At 40.0% G+C, this 13,281-nt stretch overlaps 1 protein-coding gene across 2 annotated transcripts in view; it reads right to left on the bottom strand.

Moving 5' to 3' along the window:
- PDS5B (PDS5 cohesin associated factor B) overlaps window positions 1-13,281 on the bottom strand; it is a 268,672-nt gene that overhangs the window by 30,371 nt on the left and 225,020 nt on the right. For both annotated transcript variants that reach the window (XM_077810153.1, XM_077810163.1), the window contains exons 25-29: window positions 12,589-12,793; window positions 5,204-5,318; window positions 4,390-4,522; window positions 2,953-3,072; window positions 2,566-2,628 (exon numbers count right to left, since the gene is read on the bottom strand). In XM_077810153.1, coding sequence (XP_077666279.1) covers window positions 2,566-2,628; window positions 2,953-3,072; window positions 4,390-4,522; window positions 5,204-5,318; window positions 12,589-12,793 — 636 coding nt within the window. The remainder of the gene's footprint in view (window positions 1-2,565; window positions 2,629-2,952; window positions 3,073-4,389; window positions 4,523-5,203; window positions 5,319-12,588; window positions 12,794-13,281) is intronic.

Genomic DNA, 13,281 nt, shown 5'->3' with positions numbered 1-13,281 from the left:
AGCGGCGGCTTAGCGCTCAGGTCCAGGGAGGCGGAGGTGAGCTGGGGCAGGGAGCGGTTCCCCTGTGCTGTCCCGCCCCGGGTTACCTGCTGCAGCACGGGTGGACCTCCTCGCGCCCCTCCGCCCCAGCTAACCTCCGTTAGCTGTCTATGCAAACAGCTGATTCGCGGGAAGCCGGGGGGTGGGGGGCGGGAAGCAGGGCAGGGCAGAGGTGAGCTGGGGCGGGGCAGGGAGCTGCACCCACCAAATTTTCCCCGTGGATGCTCTAGCCCACCAGCACCACTTTTGGCCGATTGTTAAATTTAGAAGCCCTTTTAGAACCGGTTGTCCCTTCTAAACTGAACAACCGGTTCCAGTGAACCGGTGCGAACCAGCTCCAATTCACCACTGGATGACAGTATAATCCATTATTTACTTTTTCATTACAGGACTGTTTAATATTAAACTAGTCCCTGTCTCTAGCTGACTACACTGAATGATGAAGGCATATAACATGCAAACTTTACCAAAGACAGACAGTTATCAGCGATTCTGTAGACAGAATGTGTGTCTTATACAGAGGGGCTCGCTGTGCCTCCAAAGTTAAGGAGGAACTGAGTTTTACACTTACAGAAGGGATTCACTCTATTGTGTATGAAGAACATAAAATATCCTTCCCACAATTCAGTTATTCTCTGCATATAGCATTAATTTTTCTCAGAATGTGCAAGTAAATCTGTTACTTTATTTAACATCAATCAACAAATAGGTCCTTTACGAAATTTAGCACCACTTCAGACCTCCTTTTGTCCTCGATGATCTTAGCAATGAGAAAAACTCTTCAAACTTCTTATACAGTTAAAACTCATTAAAATCTAGTGTGTAGGCTACTTTTGAAGACATTTGGTTATAATTAAGCTAAATTAACAACAATTGTTGTACCTAAGATTTGATTATAGGCAGGGCCACATCAAAAGAGCAGATCATTCTTAATTTGGCTCAGACATGAGATAATCAAATATTACCATTCATCCACACCTAATTTGCATGCGGCAGCTCTATCTATTGTAATGAGAGAGAGAAGCCTCCTGTCAGAAGTTTTTACTGGTTGTTTACTTGGCCCCAACTGTTGCTGATCCTTAAAGCGTCTATGACCACTTGCTAGTTTGGTCATTGGTGTCTTGACTCCACTGTGCAAGATGCCGCACTGCCTGGGGAACTCAGGCAGAAACACAAAGGCAGCCCTTAGAACAAGGGAGCCTTACAGGGGCTGTACTGGGCTCCAATCTGGACTATAGATTCCTACATTATAGAATCATAGAAATGTAGGGCTGGAAGGGACCTTGAGAGGTCATCTAGTTCAGCCCCCCGCACTGACGCAGGACCAAGTATACCTAGACCATTCCTCTTACGGGTACAGGGGCCCGGCTCTGGGCCCCTGGGCAGAACGGGCAGGGCTGGGGGTCAGCCTCCCCGAGCCAGCCCTTCTGGGCTGCCTGGCTCACGCCGCCAGGGGCTCCAGCAGCAGTTTAAATTGCTGGGCACCAGGGCAGCTGTGCTTTCCCTCCCGCACCGTCCCATCAGCGGCCCTAGGGTCCCTCCCGCAGACTGCGTACAGGCCCATACTGATGGCCACTTCTTACCGGTATGCCGTACCGGCCCACTTTCACCTCTGCCATTCCTGACCATTGTATAAGGCCAGAAGAGACCACTGTGATCATCTACTCTGACCTCCTGCATAACACAGGACATAAAATGTCCCTGAATTAATTCCTGTTTGGACTAGGGCATATCTTTTAGGGAAAAAAAAGATCCCATCTTGATTTAAAAATGCCAGTGATGGAGAATCCACTACAACCCTTTGTAAATTATTCCAATGGCTAATTACCATCACTTAAAAATTTGCACCTTTTTCCAGTGGGAATTTGACTAGCTTCAATTTTCTGCCACTGAATCTTGTTATACTTTGCCTGCTAGACTGAAAAGCCCATTATCAAATTTTTGTCTCCCACGTAGATATTTCTAGACTGTGATCAAGTTATCCTTGAACCTTCTCTTTGTTAAACTACATTGAGATTTCCAAGTCCATCACTATAAAACATGTTTTCTAACCCTTTAGTCATTCTCTGAACCCTCTCCAGTTTATCAGCATCCTTCTGATGGAGACCAGCAATGGATATAGTATTCCAGTTGCACCAGTAACAAATACGGAAGTAATATAACCTGCTTACTCCAACTTGAGATTCCCTGTATATTTTCTTAATATTGTTGCCATTATTTCTAGTTCATATTTCATACAGTTTTAGTCTACTATAAATTTTTTTAGAAATATAACATTGTTCAAAAAAACCCAACATTTTACAAGTTTGCTAAACTTTGTATTAACAGGAGACAACCACCTTACTGTTGCGTGTTTCTCTTCCCCCCAGCTTCTGTCCCTGTTTTGTGGGATTTATTTTTGTTTTTTTAAAGTGTTTAAGCCCTTTGGGGCAGAGGCCATGCCTTCTTTTGTGCCTGTGCAATGGTTAGCCTATTGGGAGAGTTCAGTTGAAAAAACAGACAGGTAATCATAAAAAAAACCCACACCTTTCCAGGAGTGAAAAAAGATTTCATTTCCGGAGGGAGATAATTTTTGGTGTTACTGAAATTCTGCAAGCAAGGGAAGAAAGAAGAAAAGAAAGGTTAATCAATAAACAAATTACAAAAATAGGTTTATGAGGTGGTACAGGCAATTTTTTTTTTAAACCTGATTTTTTTCAAACCATCTATGTTTTTTAAATGCTAAATCTGAACATTTAAGATAACACATGTGCATTGACTTGAGACATTATTGGGATCGTAAGTAAAAAGAGACTATGTAAATTACAAGAGCTCTATTTTAATAAAACAGATGAAAGCAACCTGTCTTTTTAAATTGTTAGCGCAATTTAATTTGAAAAAAAAAAAAAATCCAACCCAAACCCCAAATGATACCTTGTCAGGTTGTGTGAAATATCGAGCTGGAAGTACTGGGTCTTTAGGGGATTCCAAACTGTATGTTGTACTCTTTGACATAATGATATTCATTGCTACATCACAAACTGTGTAGAGTTTCTGTTACAAAATAAAAATGAGTTATTTTTTTAAACAGACTTGGCATTGCCCTTAATTTTGACAGTAACAAGTTGCTCTGATGTGTCACTTTAGAGGCATACTGGAACTTATTCAAAATCCAAAGGATTTCTTTGCTACCTGAGTGATCAAACAATGTGGTCAAACAGAGCTGGTTCTTGTGGTCTCGCTACATTAGAAAACTGTACATTTCAAGATTAAAACAGTACAGTTAAATGTAATTTCTGAAAATATTCAATCTGTCTACACTAATTAGTCTGGCTTCTGTAAACCATCCACTTAACAGCACACTGTTGATGTACCCATGCACTATAGTAACCTGGGTGGATTTTTCATGAGATCAGCAAGAGGTACTTCCTTGCCACCAAGATGTGTTTCAGCCAAATTCCAAGTTTCCATTTCGAAGCATGAGGCCCTAGAGCTCTTCAGAGAAATGATGGAAGGAAAAAATGCTTAACCCTGTTCTCGGAAAGGGTTGAATTATTTCCACTGGAACTTTAAAAAACTTTTAGCCTGCAACCCATATCAAGCATGGGAAATTTATAAGCAACTAAAACAGGGGTTTTTTAGCTGTATTCGCAAAAAGAAAACGAGTACTTGTGGCACCTTAGAAACTAACCAATTTATTTGAGCATAAGCTTTCGTGAGCTACAGCTCACTTCATCGGATGATCCGATGAAGTGAGCTGTAGCTCACGAAAGCTTATGCTCAAATAAATTGGTTAGTCTCTCAGGTGCCACAAGTACTCCTTTTCTTTTTTCAGAATCTGAATATATCACGTAATTTACATAAAAACATGAAGAGATCCAAATATCTGACACGTTTGTGTTATTAATGCAAGTTAGAGAAATTTGGTTTGTGCATATTTTTAAAATAAATGTTCAAGCAACTGCTTACTGGTAATTACACTGCAATTTTTGAACACTGTTGCAAAGTAGAAAAGTCTCCCCTTATAGAACTCAAACCTAACTTGCCAGAACTTAAATTTATAAACCAGTAAAGATGTTACGCATATTTAAAGAAAATGGTTTACTGAAACTAATTTTTAAAAGAAAGATAATAGGTTCCTGACAATTTCAACTCACTTCTGAAGAATATAGGCATCTATTGAAGCCAAGTATGTAACAGGACACCTAACCTAAAGTAAGTCCATAGCTTTGATTCTAGTGTACAGAACACTTAATGCCTTCTATATATAATTCTATTCAGAAATATACATATTTTAAAATAGGCGTAAAAAATTCCTCAGTTTCAAGATATTGGAATAAATAAGCAACTTGCACTAAAGGTAAAACATACTTCATTCATTTTTGGATCATCTGGTCCTTGAGCATCTTTTGTCTGCTTAATGTTTTCCACCATTTTTCTGATAAACGCATGACTATTATTTTCATTTTTAGCCATCAATATTTCCAATATGAACCATAGGCACCTAAGGGGAAAAATGGTTTTCCTTGTTAAGTACAATAAGAAAAACTGTCAAAGAAACCTTGAAAAGATCTGGTTTAAGAATACAGTTTACTTTAACATGAATTCATCCACTGATCAGTTTGGCTTTTGGGAATGAATTCATCTTCAAGTTTTCTAAAGATACTGGGAAGGAATAACCAAATGCAAGAGCAGGAAAAATGCATAACAGTTCCCAAATGCCTGACACCATTGAGTTAAACAGACAATATGAGCTAGGAATATTTAGTATTTTTATACTAATTTAAGAAAATAATTACTCTTCATAATTATGTACTGGACAATTTATCATGGTATCTGTAACTTAAACTATCATGGAATTATCTCAAAGTGACAAGTTAGATCTTAGGCCATGTCTACACTTACAAGCTTATAGCAGCATAGCTGTACCAATACAGCTGTGCCACTGTAAAATTGCTGTGCAGCCGTGTTATGCTGATGGGAGACTGTAGCTATGTCGGCAGGAGAGCATCTCCCGCCAACATAGCACTGTGCAGCCAAAAGCTTATGCTGCAAAATTCATGTCACTCAGGGGGGTTGTTTTTTCCACATCCATAAGCAACAAAAGATTTGCTGGCATAAGTGTTAGCACAGAAATGGCCTTAGAAATCCTCAGAAAAAATAGTATCAAAGGAAAGTGTCTTACTCTTTAATGTCCTTAAGTTGTTCAATATCCTGGACTTTCACATAATCTGGGTCATGTGCCAGAAGGTGGATAGTATATGGAACAACATATTCTGGTAGAAGTGACAATAGTTTTTCTGAAAGTACAGAACAGAATTAAAAAAAAAAAGGAAAACAGTTGAGACAGAAATCTGTATATTAGTTCAAGATTTTTTTTTTTTGCCTTTACATAAAAATCAAAGAGCACTATATAAAGTCAATCAGCATTAATATATAGACTAGTGCTGGTTTGGTGGACATAAAGAACAGTTATTTGCCCTACAGTAACTGTGGTTCTTTGAGATATTGTTGTCCGTATGGACCCTACCATAAGTACACTTGCGCCTCAAGCTCACAAGAACTGATTTTTTGACTAACAGTGTCTATCAAGGCCTCACATGTGCCTTGTGAATCCCTTGTTCTCCTGTATGAGGGCATAAAGGGCAGGACAGCCGTGACCCTCCCTAAGTTCTCTTAGACTTCAAACCCCATGTTACTGAGGACTCTGAAAAGCAGGGACAGAGGGGCAAACTTTAGTATCCACAATAACTACATCTCGAGAAACCAGTTATTGTAAGGTAATTAACTGTTCTGTCTTCTTCCAGTATGTCTTGGTGTGGATTCCAGCATAAGTGACTGCCATGCAGTAACCTCCCTGGATGGTGGGAATGAGGAGTTTCAGCTGTATCAGTCAAATGGTGATTGCATACTGCTCTCCTGAACAGGTGTCTGACCTGGCTGCCATGTCAAGGGCATAATGTTGAACAAAAGTAAGCAGGTTGCTTCACGTACTGCTACCTTGCCGATCTCAGAAAGTGCCATATTTCTGATATAGGTGAATGATTCCACCAGGGCACAGGTGGCATGTGTTTTGATGTTTAGTGGGAAAGGCTTAACAGCCCAATTGATAACAGGCGGAAATATACTGCGTGAGAGTCTGAGTTAGCTTGGCCTGATATGACTATAAAGAGGCAGAGGGAGAACCTGAAAGCTTTAGTCCTGTTAAAGTAATAATGAAAGGCTCTGGAGAGATCCAAACTATGCAGCTTCTTCTCTCTTGGTGTTGAGTGTGGATTGGGAAGGAGACTGGCAAGGTGATGGATTGGTTCAGGAAGAATTCTGAGACCATTTCCGGGATGAACTTGGGATGTGGTCTCATCATCACTTTGTTCCTGTGGAAGGCTGTTTAAGGTGCCAGCTGCAATGGCTTGGAGTTCGCTGACTCTCCATGCCTAGGTAATGGCCACGAGAAAGACATCCTGATAGTTAAGAGGGCAGGTTGAACATTTCAACAGCAGCTCAAAGGCAGGCTCTGTAAGTTTTAAAAGGATGATGCTAAGGTCCCACATGAGAATTGGGTCTCTGACTGGAGGACAAGTATGAAGAAGGCTCTTAAGGAATTTCGATACCAGAGGATATGAACTGGAGTGCGACATGCTGATATTGTGCCAAGGTGAACCTTAAGGGATTTAAATGCTAGCCCAGTTTGTTTCAGAAGTAGTATATAATCCAAGATTCAAGTATGTCTTTGTGGTGCAAGGTCTCTTACTTCGCACAAGAATATCCTGAACTTGTAGAGCACAATCTTTTACAATAGTGTTGTCAATCAGTCAACATCCAAGCTATCAAATGCAATGACTGCAGGTGCAGCATCTGACTAAAGTTCTGGGATATTATGTCTAGGTAAGCCAGGTGACATATGGGAGGCTGCTTGGACATCTAGAACAGGTCCAACAACCAAAACCACCTGTGCTATCATATCAGTATGGGGCTATCATGATGATCAAGGTCTTGTCATTTAATTTTTAGATATTATTCATGGACTGGGGTGGGGTGAAATCAGGGGAACTGGAAGTAAAGCATACAGGAGGCCCTAAGACCACAAAAAAAAAAAAAAAAAAAAAAAGATTAAAGCATCTAGCAGGAAATCAGGGCTCTCACCTTCTTTAGGGCAGAGATTTGGACACTTGATGTTGTCCACTGTGGCAAACAAGTCTGTGGAGGGAGGTCCCCCCTGCAGAATATGGGGTCTAGGATAGAATTTCCGCAGTGACCACTCATGGCTGGTTGCCACATTTCTATTCAGGAAATCTACTGTTGACCCCTGACAGGTGTAGACTCAGTGGGATCATGTCCCAGAACTTGAAAGCTTCCTCACAAAAAGATGATGACTGAACATCTCCTGGTTAGTTATGTAGTGCCTAACCAATGTGGTTCATCAAAATCTGAACCGTGGAGTTGCACAGAATGGGCAAGATACTATATGCTATAAAAGAATCTGATTACCCTCAGATCCAAGACGTCCATGTGTAGTTTCAAATCATCTTGAGACTACGTGCCTTGCATCTGAAGGTGGTTCACGTAAACGTCTCAGTTGGCTCTGCAGCATCCATGAGAAGAGTTACTGTTGGGGAGAGGGACAGAAGGTGTCACCCTTTCCTCAAAGCAAGCTCTCACAGGACTTGAGCTAGAATTATGATCATCCTATTCATGTGATGTGTGAAAGGGGAGTACATGGACCTCAGCCACAGTTATAAGTGTTGAAGGTAAAATCTGGCAAGTGGTGGCATGTACTTGTACACTGATTTAGGGCTTTAAGAGTCCCAGACACACACAAACAGTCATAGTCTTGCCTGTAGGTCATATACTGGTGGACTGAAGAGATTGGAACCTGTCGTCTGGCAGTTAGGCTTTTTCAGATCTAGAGTTGATCAAAGTTCCTATAAAATCTTATCAGTGATGGTGTGAGAGATTATTTCTCACAGTTCACAAGGATTCCCAGTTGAGATAAAAGTGATGGGACACAATCTGAAGCTATTTAAATCACCAGCTCAGACCTGTCCCTGATCAGTCAGTTGTCCGGATACAGGCATACATGGATCTTCCATTTCCTTAAATGTACTACCACAACCACCAGTGAAAACTCTCAGTGCAGTGGAGAGTCTGAAGGGCAGAAGCTTGTACTGTAATGGTTGGGCCCCACCATGAATCTTAGGTACTTCCTGTGAGCTGAGTGGAGGCTATGTAAACATACATATAAGAACGGCCATTCAGTAGAACCTCAGTTATGAACACCAGAGTTATGAACTGGCCAGTCATCCACACACCTAATTTGGAACTGGAAGTACATAATCAGTCAGCAGCAGAGATTAAAAAAAAAGAAGCAAATACACTACAGTACTGTGTTAAATGTAAACTATAAAAAAGAGGGAAAGCAGCACTTTTCTTCTGCATAGTAAAGTTTCAATGCTGTATAAAGTTAATATTCAGTTGTAAACTTTTGAAGGAACCATGTTTTGTTCAGACTTACGAACAACCTCCATTCCTGAGGTGTTCGTAACTCTGAGGTTCTACTGTACTGGGTCAGACTAAAGGTCCATCTAGCCCAGTATCCTCTCTTTCAACAGTGGTCAATGCCAGAGCTTCAGAGGGAATGAACAGAACAGGTAATCATCAAGTGATCCATGCCCCGTCGTCCATTTCCAGTTTCTGGCAACAAGAGGCTAAGGACACCATCCCGACCCACCCTGGCTAATAGCCATTGATGGATCTATTCTCTATGAATTTATCTAGTTCTTTTTTGAATCCTGTTGTAGTCTTGGCCTTCATGTCTTCTGGCAAAATGTTCTACAGGTTGACTGTGCACTGTGTGAAGGAATACTTCCTCTTGTTTGTTTTAAACCTGCTGTCTATTAATTTCATGTGGGGATTCCTAGGTCTTGTGTTATGAGAAGGAGTAAACAACACTTTCTTATTTACTTTCTCCACACCAATCATGATTTTATAGATCTCTATCATATCCTGCCTAAGTCATGTCTTTTCCAAGCTGAAAAGTCTCAGTCTTATTAATCCCTCCTCATATGGAAGCTATTCCATACCCCTAATCATTTCTGTTGTTTTTTTCCATATCTTCTCCAATTTTAATATATCTTTTTTGAGATGGGGTGACCACACCTGCATGCAGTATTTAAGATGTGTGCGTACATTGATTTATATAGAGGCAATACCATACTTTGTCTTATTATCGATCACTTTCCTAATGATTCCCAACATTCTGTTAGCTTGTTTGATTGCTAATGCATATTGAATGGATATTTTCAGAAAACTATCCATAATGACTCCAAGATCTCTTTCATAAGTGGTAACAGCTAATTTAGACCCCATCATTTCATATGTATAGTTGGGATTATGTTTTCCAATATGCATTACTTTGCATTATCAAAATTGAATTTCATCTGCTCTTTTGTTGCCCAGTCACCCAGTTTTGTGAAATCCCTTTGTAATTCTTTGCAGTCTGCTTTGGACTTAACTATCTTGAATAGCTTTTTATTATCTGTAAATTTTGCTACCTCACCTCTTACCCCTTTTTCGAGATCATTTATGAATATGTTGGAGTACTGGTCTCAGTAAAGATCCCTGGGGAACACCACCATTTACCTCTCTCAATTCTGAAAACTGACCATTTATTCCTACCCTTTGTTTCCTATCTTTTAACCAGTTACTGATCCATGAGAGGACCTTCTCTCCTATCCCATGACAGCTTACTTTGCTCAAGAGTCTTTGGTGAGGGACCTTGTTAAAGACTTTCTGAAAATCTATATCCACCAGATCACCTTTGTCCACATGTTTGTTGAATTCTTAGTGGTGGAGATTAGTTCCTTGATGCCTGTGCAGGCAAGGCCATTACTCCCAACAAGGCCATGACACGCTGTATGCGTACAGATGACCCCAGGCTGTTGGCTGGACCAACAGCAGGCTTGGTGGGCCAGCGGTGGCTGAGGACTGCAGGTCTCTCAATGGCACTGACTGAACACCTGAGAGGGGAAGGATCTCTGGTTGATGACATGGAGAATAATGTCTGCCCTGGTGAAGGCTCGGAAGAGTAGAATTCCTCTAGGGATGGCATCAATGTACAACGCACTAACTCTGTACTAGTGCTGACTGTCATCTTGGTGCCAACAATGGACCTGGGTTTGCACGAGTTTGATGCCCCCAGGCTGGCATCAATGCGAAGGTCACTGCGGTAGAGTCTGTTGCACTGCAGTCTGTTCCTTCACACCATCCCTCGATGCTGTGTGAGGCTTGGACGATTTTACTCTGAAGGTTTTGCTATGTCTGTTCCCACACAGGAGCTCATTGAGTTCCTTCTTGAGCTTCTGCCTTTGTGCTCAGACTGTCCAATTTCAGCCCTTGACTTTAAGACCTGAGATGTTACTACCAGGTTCAGTGTCAAAAGCTGAGGTCAGTTTTGATATTGGTGCTGGGACTTTCCTTGGTGCCTATCTTCATAGTAGTCTTAAGTGCCTAGAAGCTCATTGGATAAGAAGTAATAGTCAACATGGATTTGAAAAGAATAAATCATGCCAAGCCAACCTTATTTTCTTCTTTCACATGGTTACTGACCCATTGGACAGTGGAAAGCAGTAGACGTGATATATCTTATGTTATCTTGATTTTGTAAGGTTTTTGACACAGTCCCACATGACATTCTTATAAATAAAATAGGGAAATGTGGTCTAGATGAAATAACTATTGTAGAAGAGAGCACTGGAGCACTGGGCCTGGTGCAAGACCTGAGGCCTGAACTCGAGACTGTGAACCAAAGTCAGGCCATGTATTAAAGTAGTGCCCTTGTCAAGCTCATGTATCAGACAGTGAATCTGTAAGCATCAGAGTCTCTTGCAGAGGGATTAGTCCATCGTAGGATGGACAGTGTTTCAATCCCACAGGTTTCAAATCCACCATTTAAAAAGCCCTGCTATAGGGGGGCCAGATCAAACAAATTTTCATCCAGACAGTTGGTTATCAGTTCATGGCAGTCAAAACAGGATCTCAAAAATGATTCTCAGGATTTGAAGAAGATTTCAAAGAAGTTTAGCTTGATTTCAGAACCAGCAGATTGGACATTCACTAGGTTTCATCTCGCTGCCCTGGGAGAGAAGAGGTAACTGAGGGATGGTGGCAGCAGTTCTGCTTTTATGTTCTTGTACAGAAGCATGAGGTGGTACAGGGTGCTTATTGACTTAGAGTGGTGTGTGGTGGAGATATGGGTCCAACAAAGGCTGTTTGGTTGACCTTGATATTGATTTACATACTTGTACATTTTAAAAAATTATAATCTTGCCTTTGACTTTTCTAATTTCTTAATGGATTAGCTTTCATTAACCACACACTTATTTTAACATTTTCCTCTGACATTACCGATACATTTTTCATGGCCTTAAATATACTGGTCCTAGAATTTCTTTAGATTTCAAAAGTTACGTTTTTAAATCATTCCAAGAATTGCTGTGGTGCAGGAATCCATTTATTCCTAATCCCCACCCTGAAGTCTTAAGAACTCAAAGAACATAATCTGAAACCCTTTGCCCAATGTAGAGATTACAATACCTACATAGAATCACAGCGGACTCACATTTTTCATGACCACTATATATAATAAATTATTAATTCACCCCATTTTCCTAAAATTAGTCAAATATACCAGTCGTCACTGAAACACACAGAATGAAATTGATTTAGCCAATCCTAGGCCATGCCAAAAACATTTGGCTTGTCACAGGACAAGCGAAGAATCAAAGGGAAACTTTTTTTTATAAAAGTTTTATTTATTTTAAACAAATTAAAATTATCCAAGTTGCCTTAAAATTTCGAAAAAAGGTTATTAGGGCCATTTTCATGCGCATTTATTTAATTCTGGTGAAATTAGGCATATGGGCCAAAAACTGAAATTATAATGGAAAATTAGCTACAACCTTAATTAGTGTCTCTCCATAATGATTCATAAAACATATCAAAGACTAAACTGCAATGGTGTATGGGAGAAGGACCAGTGCCTGTAATTCCCTTTGTGCTGGAGACTACAATTGTAGGACACACAGGATTAGAGGGGAGGATCTGGAATACACCAGCACAAGGGCCAGACAAAATCTGACACCATGTGCTTTTAAACCATTAATCTTGTTTCCTGTTAACTAATGAACTAAAATCTAAACTAAACAACTAAAATGAACACTTTGTTCATAATGCTGTCATACGTAACAATACCTCTGCATTATCCCTTGAATTTTAATTTACAGTCTAACTTTGAGCCAAATACCGATACAACTCTCAATAAAAAGGTTGTAATACTTCATTTTGTAACAGTATACTCTATTTTAACAACTTCTGTTATGTAAAATTAGTTGTAAGATGTGTATAACCTTTCATTAGCTGAGGTATTTCTTAAATTAAATTTATTACTTTTTATTTATTGAAATATTATGCAAAAATAAATCAGTATTTTTACAGTCTAGTCAAGGTCTGCATACAAGCTAGCATACTTGTATTTACATTTGCTGAGAATTACTTCTATTTTTTTTTTCTTACCACTCACTGCTGCATGCTGCTTCAGATACTCTCTTCTCACATTTATGTTTTTCACAAGGCACTGCCTAGCATGTGCTCTTCTTTCCTTCACTGGGTCTTTTGCACACAATGCACAAATGGCCATATATTCCAGCGGGAGCCGTAGTCTGGAAAGGCCTTTGTGGAGTTTCTGAGCAAATATTTGTCTAACTTGGTAACACTCATCCTGTAAAAAATATACAAAAAACTGAGAATTTTTACATATAATAGAGACTTTTAGAAGTTACACACAAAAATGAATGGTATGTATGAAAAAAATCAATCTGTCCCCTTGCAGCCATAAAATTCTTCCTATTCTATAGGAAAGGAAGATCTCTTCATCCTCCCCCAACCAGGAACTCACTTGGATTCAACTGAATGTATCCTGAAGGACAGAAAATCCCCTATAGAACAAGAAGAATGTTAAAGTGTAGGTTTAGGTCCAACCTTGAAGCCTTTTTAAGGTCCACCTGAGAAGCATGTGCCTAACTTTAAGCACATGAGCATTCCCTCCCATTGACTGCAAAGGAACTGCTCACAAATTTAAATTTAAGCACGTTTAAGTACCTTGCTGAATCAGGGCCTAAAATAAGGAGTTCCTCTGAAGTAATAAAGCCTTTATTGATAGTTAAAACAAACAAAAAAAACCATGTGGAAATGTAAAGTGGCAAAATC

The sequence above is a fragment of the Eretmochelys imbricata genome, chromosome 1 (genome assembly GCF_965152235.1).
Source record: "Eretmochelys imbricata isolate rEreImb1 chromosome 1, rEreImb1.hap1, whole genome shotgun sequence".
NCBI classification, from domain to species: Eukaryota; Metazoa; Chordata; order Testudines; family Cheloniidae; genus Eretmochelys; species Eretmochelys imbricata.
This window is presented reverse-complemented; position numbering and strand designations above follow the sequence as displayed.